The following is a 10,415-nucleotide window of genomic DNA, read 5'->3' as shown; positions in this document are numbered from 1 at the left end:
ACACTCTTTTTGAGACGGAGGAAGTAAGCCTTTTGTGGTAGGCTCAATACTTTGACTAGGAGAAGGCTTGGTGTGGAGTTTCAACATGTGCACTAGGGCTTGCGTTAGCAACAAATACCACATGAACATCCTCGTCTCCGAAAGTTTTCCCTGTTTTTGACTTGTCCATTACTTACCATATTTAAGCTTCCGCATTATGCTTGTCTCGTGTGCATTTTTCCTTTCATAGATTAGCATAGGCTATTGTTAGGATTACTTCGAGATTGCAAACCTCTGTAGGGAAGTAGGTTTGGATAGAAAGAGCAGAGTAAAAAAAAACATAATGTCAACAATTCACCTCTCTCCTTTTGGGTCTAAGAAATGTCCCGGTTGCCTACAATGACATAAGGGGCTGTTTAGTTGCTAGCCACATTTTAGAGATGTTTAGTTTCTTCCCGTAAACTTTACCGTCCGTCACATAGAATGTTTGGACACATGCATGAAGTACTAAATATAGACTATTTACGAAACTAAAAACACAGCTAGAGAGTAATTTGCAAAACGAATCTTTTAAACCTAATTAGTCTATGATTGGACAATAATTTTCAAATAAGACGACAATGATACAGTACCTGTTAAACTTTACCAACCCAAACCAAACACCCCCTTATCTTAGGCAAGTTTGACCAAGTTGACAAATGTTTGGTTAACAACTAAGTTTTGGCATAATTTTTTTAGGCTCCACATGTCATAGAGTTAAAAAATATGGCAAGATTTCTTTAGGCATGACAAAATATGTCAACCAATTTACTAGCCACACTTTTTATGGCTTGCCACACTTACCTAAAGTTAGTTGTGGTAGACTATGGCCCTGTTTGGATCACTCTAGCTCGGCTAGAGCTAGAGTTAGTTTCTAACCCTGGACTAGCCCTTAAACTAGCTCTAGCTGAAATGGTGTTTGGATGCAAGGGCTAGTTTGACAATAAATATGGTTATTTAATCATTTGACTCATTTAAACCATCTCTCTATCCGGATTTCGTGTGGCAGACTCTCATGTGGCCAATTCACAATCCAAATGACACAAATATTTTTTTTTTACAAATTGAGCATCCAAATCACAATAAATTTTAATTTTTCCATACAAACGAGATGTCTCACACGAACTTACAAGTCATCAACCAATCTAAAAAATCACAAGCCCGGGCACCAAGCTCTGCGCCGCGCCGCCCTGCCCCTGACGCGCCCTAGCGCCGCGCGCACCGCGCCGACCCGGCAAGGGGATGGGGAAGGAAGTCGTACCTTGGGCCGCCGCAGGTGCCTTGGAGACGGGAGGAGGGAGGCGGCGTAGGAAGATGGACCGAGGCGGCATCGGGATAAAGCACGAAAAAGATAAGACACGGAGGGGTAGCGGTGCTGCATATAGGATCCGATGCGGGTGGGATGAAATAGAAAAATGATTTTTCAGTGGATCTCACCAAACTAGCCCAAATAATCACCCCTTTGGGAGGATAGTTTTTTGGGGTGGGCTAGTTGCAAAAAACTAGCTCTAGCCCTTGTGTTTGGCAACTTTTGGACTAGTTTGGTGCAAACTAGCCCCAACTAGCTCTAGCCCATGGGATCCAAACAGGGCCTATGACTAGCATCCAAACACCCTCTAAGTAACATCCTTCTATGTTAATCAAAATTTAGCCATGGAAAGCCAAGCCAAAAATACTGCATGGATGACGACCATATTTGCCAAGTCACGACCTGTGCCAAGTTACACCCGAATAGTCTTGCTGATTTGTAGGATCAGCCATATTTTAGCCTGAGTTAAATGCATCAAAGGACCATTAACTTAGGCGAAGGTTTCAGTTACGTCCATGAACCAAAAACACTCTAAGTCTGCACGTGGTTATCGTGCAAGCTAGCATCAGCTTTTGATTTATTATTTCTTTTGCGAAGTACGGTCTGGTTCCAGATCTTGAATATACACGTACTCGTACGTCGCTACGACGGCGAGACGAGACTGTGTTGCAAATCGGCATGGAAACGGGCTAACAAGGTCACACACATGATTCCATCACGCCTGGCCAGACCCAGAACCACCCGCGCCCTTCACTACCTCATAGACCGCCGAAAAATCCTGGTCCCCCAGCCCCAGGCTTCTCGCCTTCTTGAACGCCTGCAATTCCATGGTGGTGTCAATGTCTTTCTTTCACTCAAGATCCCTAGTTTTCTGAGGTATAGGCAAGTTCGGTAGGAGAGTATGGCGCACCTCATTGGCAGCTGCTGAGACGGGCATAGCGACGGCGTTCTCATCTCCCAGAGCAAGAGCTAACCTCATGTCCTTCTGCTGATGTTTCAGGGGAAACGCAGGGTTGTAGCTGCCTTGCAGCATTGTAGGCCCCTTCAACTTGAACATTGGGTTTGCGATGGCACCAAGGTCCTTTAAAAAGTCAAAGAGTACTGATCTAGTTATTCAACGGTGACAGAGGTGTGCGTACAGCAATCTCAAAGGCATCGAGTGTCATACCAGTACATCGAGAAGTGTTTGGGGGCTCAACCCACTTTTGTCGGCCAAACAAAGTCCCTCGGACAAAGCATTCATCATACTGCAGCAACAGACAAATGTCACTGGAAGAGTGAATAGTTGTTGTCCATGAATTTACAGCTCTAAATGTAAAGAGATGCTAAAATGTGCTAACAGTTAAGGATTCTGATCTATGGATTGTGCAATGAGCATCGATATATAACAGAAAATCACATAGGAGAAGCAAGCCCCATAAACTCATACACAAAATCAGGAGGCAATTTTAAATTCCAAATAGATATGCTATGTGTGCACACCAAAATGGATCATCTGTCTGCAGCAAAGAAATTTATGCTCAAAGCGATACGACATTCAGCATAAGGAAAGGCTCGGATTTGTAGCAGGAAAAACCTCTATTGTGCCACTAAGTCAGAATCTATTAAGTAGAGAAAAGGATAAAATTGTAAGGGGTCTCCTCCCAGACATAACAATCTTGTATGTCCTTCCACAAAAGGAATAAAATATTGCTTCCAAAACATTATCAGTAGAAATTAGGACTCAGGAGTCATATGTCTTCAACTGATCCTTAACACAATACCAGATTATATAGATCGAGATGGCAAATGGAATCATTTTGGTTTATGTACCCCAAATTCTAAATTCGAATTACTCTGTTCTTTTGCAGTTGTCTTCCTATAATGCATATCGTCTACTTTAAAAACTTTAACGACAAACATAAATAAAAACATTGATTTGTCACACACAATGGTATTAGTGTATTCAGAATCAAAAGTACTTTGGTGTCCATATCAGTGCTTTCTGAGAAACCTTATGGAGACCATATCAATGTCCAAAAATCAAAAACAGCAAGCAATGGAGAAATATTAGTCACCTTCCCATGATCATGTTGACCACAAGCTTCATCTTTGCCCCATTTCCAATCTCTCCCAGAAAGAATGACTTCTTCCCCAGTACATCAAATGCAGGAACCATACCGTCATACAATGGCTGAAATGTTAACAATAGAATCCAATGAGCAAACAAGAAACTGTGGGGCTGTGATTAGGCCGTATATGGTGTTATCATATGGCAGAGTATTGCAAGTGCCAATCTGTACCTGATAACTGATGGGTTAAAAGTATTATACAGTAGTTAGTTTCCTTATTTAAAAAACCTGTTTAGATCCTTGAGCTTTTTAAGTTGTTGTGTCTAATCTCTCTGCTATCTATAAACAGAAAGTTCTGTGGTTTTCTGGCAACTACTACTTGCAATACCATAAAATATGTTTAATTCATTTAACTGTTAAGATCCAAGTAAACATGAGACAAGGAGGAACGATTATTTAAGGAAAAGATTACCTTTTACATAGTCAACGAAAATCATGATAAATAGACCCACAGTTGAACCAACAGCATATATTCTAACAAGAAGTATAAGTGAAGCAAAATGTGGACAATTTAATTATTTCCAAGGAAAATACACAGCTATATGAGAGAGCTTTTGTGATTTGTGAAGTACCATAAACACAACTAGTTTGTACTTTGTAGATGCAAATGGATCATCATATTTCAGAGCACAGTGAATTACCTTGTCCCCTGCAGCAAGAATGACCAATTGACCATCTTCAGCTGGCTTCTTGCTCCCTGAAACTGGAGCTTCAAGGAAAGCTCCCCCTTTTTGTTTAACTGCCTGGAATAATAGGCATGATACAAGAAGACCATATGTAAGGAAACTTTGGTAGACACACAAAGATAAAATAATTAACACCGCAATTTTGTGATAGATAGGGATATATGGGCGATGGCAGACATGGAGTAACGAAGCTGCTAATTTGATGTGTTACCGTCCAGAAATATAAATTTCAGTATAGAATTCGTCTCACATACATCATATCCATGCAGCATGCTGTCACAGTTGTGCCTACATGATCAAATGGGATTATCACTGAATGCAGATCCTTGATTAAATTGATTTGTTATGACATGCACAGTGATATGCCAGACTTAGTGGTTGCTAATACAATGAAAGATAAATATAAATCTTATGTTTCCTACTGTAGATCTTCATCAGCATGTCACAACTCCTTCCATTAGTTGTGGATGCTAGCCTCAGTGTTCTTCCTTACAAATAAGTTAAGCTCCATTTACTGCCAATGTAGCTACGATGTAAAGGTACAAAACATGCACAAACTCCCAGTTCCAGCCATGATCGCCATGCCTTTGGTGCCAGTTTATACATCAGGAAAAAATATTTGACTACATTGTATCTATGAGTGTACTGACACAATACATTTTTCCTAGAATGCTATATAGCATAATTATATGGCATTTCAGCCATTTATGGGAAGTATCTTTCTTTCTGTTAGCCTACAAGAATACACACCGATGATAGAGCAACATTTGTTCTCTTCTACTCCATTTATGAACATATAAGAATCAGCTTGCAAAATTGACTAGCTGTGCAGTGCTGTTCATACTAGCTTTTGTTCATGGTAATCTAGGATATTTTTTGACTTCTTTTGGGACATTTTCTTATTGTTCTTCATGCTTTATAATCAATTGGTAATTTGTCATTTGTTTTGACTCTGCCTTAGTGGTGACAGATATATTTTTTGACCCGAAAAACAGCAGGGAAGCAACCACTGTTAGGATTTTACTAAAGCAAAAAGACCCAACTGTACAAAAGAAACAGATGAAAAAATAGCAACAACAAAGGAAACAGGAAGCCTGAAGTAGGCTGGACCAAACTATGTACAAAGCTCCATCCAAGAAAGGAAGGGAGTGCGCTTGTTTTCAGAGATCCTGTGAGCTTGTCGAGCTTCATCAATAGTGTTCCTTGATGACAAACCTAGTTATCCAATCCGTGTGTCATCTCAAATATTTTATCATTAATTAATTTCCTATTTTGCTCTAGAAAATCTTATATACCCAATCAATAGTTCAATAAAATTAAAAGACTTAATATGCCAGAAATACTCCCTTTGATGCCAAATGTAATTCGTTTTAGACTTGTGCACAAGGATTAAGAAAATGAATAAAATGGCCTTAGTGCCCTTCATTTATTATGTATTGGGAAACAACACTCCATTTTGTGAGAGTGATAACATTTATTAAGCAGAGGCTATGAAGGAAGAAAATGGTTAGAGATGCATAGAAGTTCTAAAACGATCTACATAAGAGGGGGCAATGAAGAAAGGAAAGGGTTAAAAATGCATAAAAGTTCTAAAACGACCTAGTTTGGAGAAAAGTAGACAAGGCTAAAATGACTTACATTCGGGATCAGAAGGAGTATAAATCAAGAAATATCAAGATGATTATTTTTATTAATTTGAGTTGAGGCTTACCCTGAGATCTGAATTTGGGCCAAAATTCATCGAAAATCACTAAAATTTGGTCATACCACTGGGGTCCGATAAAAGTCCATACCAGACTTTTAATCTCGGCCTGTTTTAAAAAGAAGAAAATTTGGGGCCCAACGGAGTTCATATGGCCCATACATCCATTCTCAACCATATAATACCTGGGATGAAACCCGCTTACGGCAATTTATTTCTCTCTTGAACCATGGCCTGCCTGCATCCCTCCTTTTCTCTGCTCCTTGCTCTGCTCCAATGGAAGGAGTGCTCTGGTTGTTGCTACCACGATAGAGCTGCTTGGGATAGTCAGATTAGGAGTAGCTGGCCCAAGGTGGATGCCAATGCGCTGGCTGCTGGGCAGCTACAAGTCCAGGCTGGAGTGGCTGCTGGTCGAGGCCGACTAACTGCAGATGGCAGTGCAGGCACTGGTAACGGAGATCCTGGCGCTGCAGCTGGATCCCACATTGAGAAGGCGCTGGTGCCCCATAGCAGCTGGAGCAACGGCGTGATGGCCAACAGCACCTCCGTCCACCTGAACCCATGACAGCCCGCCGTTCCTTAAGATTGCTTGCGGCAACCCAGCTCAGATGCAAATTAGATGTTCGATGTATCATGTTTTCTACCATATCTGTGTGCGGCTTTCAAGGGTGCTATATTCTTGATTATTGGTTGATTTATTCACATATGGAAATTAATCATTGGAAACCACAGCTAGCGGTGCATAGGGGTGTCTTCTTTAATTGCTTGTGCCTGTGGCCTTCTGGGATGTGCATGATTACAATTTATATTCTCTTGGAAAAGGTAATGCACTGTTACTAAACTGTAATATAAATGATGTTGTGTTTGATTGAGAACTCTTAACAAAAAAGAATGGAAATTTGCATCAGTATGTTAAGTCTCGAAACTTTGATGAATTTTGATAAAATATTTTGGATTTTCTCGCCCAAATTTCAGCCAGATTTCGGATGCATTTTTTAATCAATTTAAAGTTTGTTGTATCGAAAAAATCCCGAAAATCGCCAAAAATCATGAAATTCGGTCCTATCGCTGGGCCCGATATTTTTCCAAGAAATGGTAGCCAAAACCCTGGGCTTACGTCATTTCCATTACAGAAATAACAAAAAATAACATCTATTTTACAGAAGAAGGTGAAGGGAAACAACTAGGCTCAAGGATAAACCAAGTCAACCTAAGGCTATCTGAGTCAAGCAAAGAAAAAACATAGGAACTGATATGGTTTTAAGTTTTTTGTATAAGAAAATCCATGCTCTGTGGAACATAGCAGAGTCTAGATGCAAAGTTTAAACTAGGTATATAGAGATGCCTAAGAAACAGATAAATCCTTCTATTCCTGATTTTTTTTTTCTCCCTTGTCACAGACTATCTTCCCTTCTTCACTGTACAACTCTTATTGCAGACAATACAAAAGCAATAGTACATGTAGGTACTAGTACTATCATACTCCAAATGTCATGGGAGCTTATGCACAGATATTTGCAATTAATAAATCAATCTCAACTTCTCAAGTGACATTTGATGGAGGTGAATGGTCACAGAACATGTAACAAAATGTAAAAGAGGAAAAACCTATCTTTTACAACTAAGGAGGAACGCAAACCATTAAGAAGCATATATCGGCATCCATCACAATTGATACAAGTCAAATTATTGTGATTGTGTTTTCTTTCTGTAGTTTTGGAATCAGGTGTGCTTGTGTGCGATTGCCATGGTTTTGAGAGGTGCACCTAGGCATTGATACGTACCCTAGGCGCCACAAGGTTTTAGTTATGCTATATCGCATACGCCTCCAGGTTTACCCGCAGCCCACAGGACGCCACGCAACGTCTCAAAAACCATGGCGGTTGCCCATCCTAACGCTAGTAGAATACAATATATTTGACAGGCTTGGTGAAATGAAAAGGTATGATGCAACATTTATCCCTGCAACCATTGCTTAGTGGCGATCTACATATCCAGATAATCAAACTACCTCGTGGTTACGCCAACAACAAAGAAAGCGGCATCTTATAGCTGTACAATAGCCAATAGCCAAATAGAGGTTAAGCATTCTGATAAGACAGAAGCAGCTGAGGGAGATACCTCGCTAATCTTGGTCGAAGTTGCAGCGTCAACAGTGGACATGTCCACATAGCCCTTCCCGCTACCGATCTGCTCGAGCACGCCATCCTTGTCGAAGACAACCTAGGTGGCAAAACAAGGACAGCCGGACCAGAAATCGATTAGACAAAAATGAAATGTCGCATCTTTCCACTATATATACTACATAGAAAGGGGGAATCACGGCTGAATAATGTGAAGATGCTATATGAAGCGTGTCTTAACTGATAGTGCGGCGCTAGGGTCGGAGAGCATGGCGATGGTGTATCTGCACTTGGAGACGACGGAGGCGGGCGTCTCCCCGACGGTGGCGCCGAGCGCGGCGAGCTCTTGGCACTAGGAGAAGATGTCATGGAGATGAGATTTCAGGAGCACGAGTGCGGACGGGAGGGGACGGATTGGGATTGAGCCGAACAGGAGGACGCCGGCGCGCGGCGGGCTCGGATGCAATACAATACCTTGGCGAGGGTCCGGTTCCAGACGGTGACGCGGAAGCCGTGGCGGAGGAGGTTGGCCGCCATTGCCTTGCCCATGATGCCTAGACCCAGGAACCCCACCTCCATCTCTGCTGCTGCCTGCTTCCTGCCTCCCCTGCCCTCTTCTCCGCAGCGCGCACGGGCAGTACGGCACACCCTGGCTCTCCTCTGTAGGTGTAGGCTAGCCTGGACCCCCCTGTGTGCTCTGCTTGTAGCCGGCGCCGCAATCGCAGCGATACACTTGTGCTCCTTCCAGTCGAGCAGCGCGGCGCAAACCCTCCTCCTCTCTCTCTCTCTCTCTCCGTCCCGGCCAATCCTCGATTTCTTTTTAATTCTCGTAGTATTTTCTGTGATTCTTTTGTCGCCTCTCGTTGGATTTTCTTGGTGCGCTAGGGCCTTGTGTTCCAAAATTTTTAACAAATATTTTTTAACTATGAATTAATTAAGCTCAAAAGATTCGTCTTGTAAATTACAAGTAAATTGTGTAATTAGTTATTTTTATCTATATTTAATTCTTCATACATGTGTCGTAAGATTTGATGTGACGGAGAACTAAAAATTTTACAAAATTTTTTAGAAACTAAAACCTTATTTAGTTTATCCCCAAAACCAAAAAGTTTTCAAAATTCTTCGCTACATCAAATCTTGCGGCATATGCATGGAGCATTAAATATAGATAAAAGACAAAAACTAATTGTACAGTTTGCCTGTAAATTACGAGACGAATTTTTTAAACCTAGTTACTATATAATTGGATAATATTTATCAAATAAAAAGAAAAATGATAATATCACAATCTAAAAAAATTGATCTAAACAAGGTATTTTTCTTCGCATCGAATCTTGCGGCACATGCATAGAACACTTGAAGCGCCCCTGGTAAACTAGGAACTCAAATGTGATACAATACTAGTCCCAGGAGGCTAGTAACACATTTATTACATCAGATAAGTTTCAGCGCAGTAGTCTCGATAAGCGTGGACAATGAAGGCACGCTATAATAATAAGACACCAAAATACAACATAGGTCCAAAGGACCCAGAAACAAACGATATCACAACCGAACATCTGACAAGTCCCAATGCCACAGGCTTAGTTGGGTGCAGACACGACCTTACTCGAACGCCACTTCGGGATCGAAGTCCGGATCTTCCTCAGTTTAATAAAGCAAGGGTGAGTACAAAGTACTCAGCAAATCCAACCTTACCCTACGGAAGGGGATAACAATATATATGCATATGGAAAAATCAAGGATGAGGCTTAGTTTTATTTGCATAAAGCTATCTTTTTACACATGCAAGGTTTCATTTCACAAATACTGTTGTAAAAGACCTCTTTTCCACATATGATAGTATTTCTGAAAATGAGGTTTGATCACAATTTTAAGTGTTGTTGAACCCTTGTTCCCACAACACAATGGCAGTCAACCATTTATTTCCAAAATCACACTCACTCACATGTTTTTCACTCATCCCAACCAATCTAGTTGTTGAAACCAAACCATAACCCGTCCGAGACCGCGGACATGGCTATCCAGATAGATTTACACTCTGCAGAGGTTGTACACTTTTCCCACAAGTAGGATACCATAACTTACACCGTCGTGCAAGCACAGACCCATCAAAGTCATTACCCTCCATAGCTAAGTAATGGCGCTCACCACGGGAACACTAAGGCCACATCTCATGATACCACAATAATTCACAAAGCTCTTTTCATATATTTCCACAATTTCACATACATCACTTAGTGTCCCGTTGCACACCTGTCTCCAGGTGATTGCCATACTAACTAGAGGGGTTTAGACTAAGCCTTTCTCATGCAAGGCGAGTGGTTGTACGATAAATGAGTTAGGCAAGATGAATCATCAACTCAGTCCTTAATCGAGACAAGGCGGATATCTTCACGCTTAACCCCGCAAGGTATAAGCCACAACACCAGGGCATCCCCAAAAGAGATCTCATCCGCCCCATCT

The 10,415-nt window shown here is 41.3% G+C and overlaps 1 protein-coding gene across 1 annotated transcript; it reads right to left on the bottom strand.

Annotated features, from left to right (window-relative positions):
* Positions 1,692-8,787, bottom strand: LOC8072591 (glyoxylate/succinic semialdehyde reductase 1). Its single transcript, XM_002452250.2, has 8 exons — positions 8,424-8,787; positions 8,191-8,301; positions 7,948-8,049; positions 4,080-4,181; positions 3,385-3,500; positions 2,496-2,574; positions 2,238-2,408; positions 1,692-2,144 (listed from the first exon to the last, which is right to left on the bottom strand). The coding sequence occupies exons 1-8, from the start codon at positions 8,526-8,528 to the stop codon at positions 2,043-2,045; spliced, it is 888 nt and encodes a 295-aa protein (XP_002452295.1). The 5' UTR covers positions 8,529-8,787; the 3' UTR covers positions 1,692-2,042.

This window comes from Sorghum bicolor, chromosome 4, assembly GCF_000003195.3.
Source record: "Sorghum bicolor cultivar BTx623 chromosome 4, Sorghum_bicolor_NCBIv3, whole genome shotgun sequence".
NCBI classification, from domain to species: domain Eukaryota; kingdom Viridiplantae; phylum Streptophyta; class Magnoliopsida; order Poales; family Poaceae; genus Sorghum; species Sorghum bicolor.
This window is presented reverse-complemented; position numbering and strand designations above follow the sequence as displayed.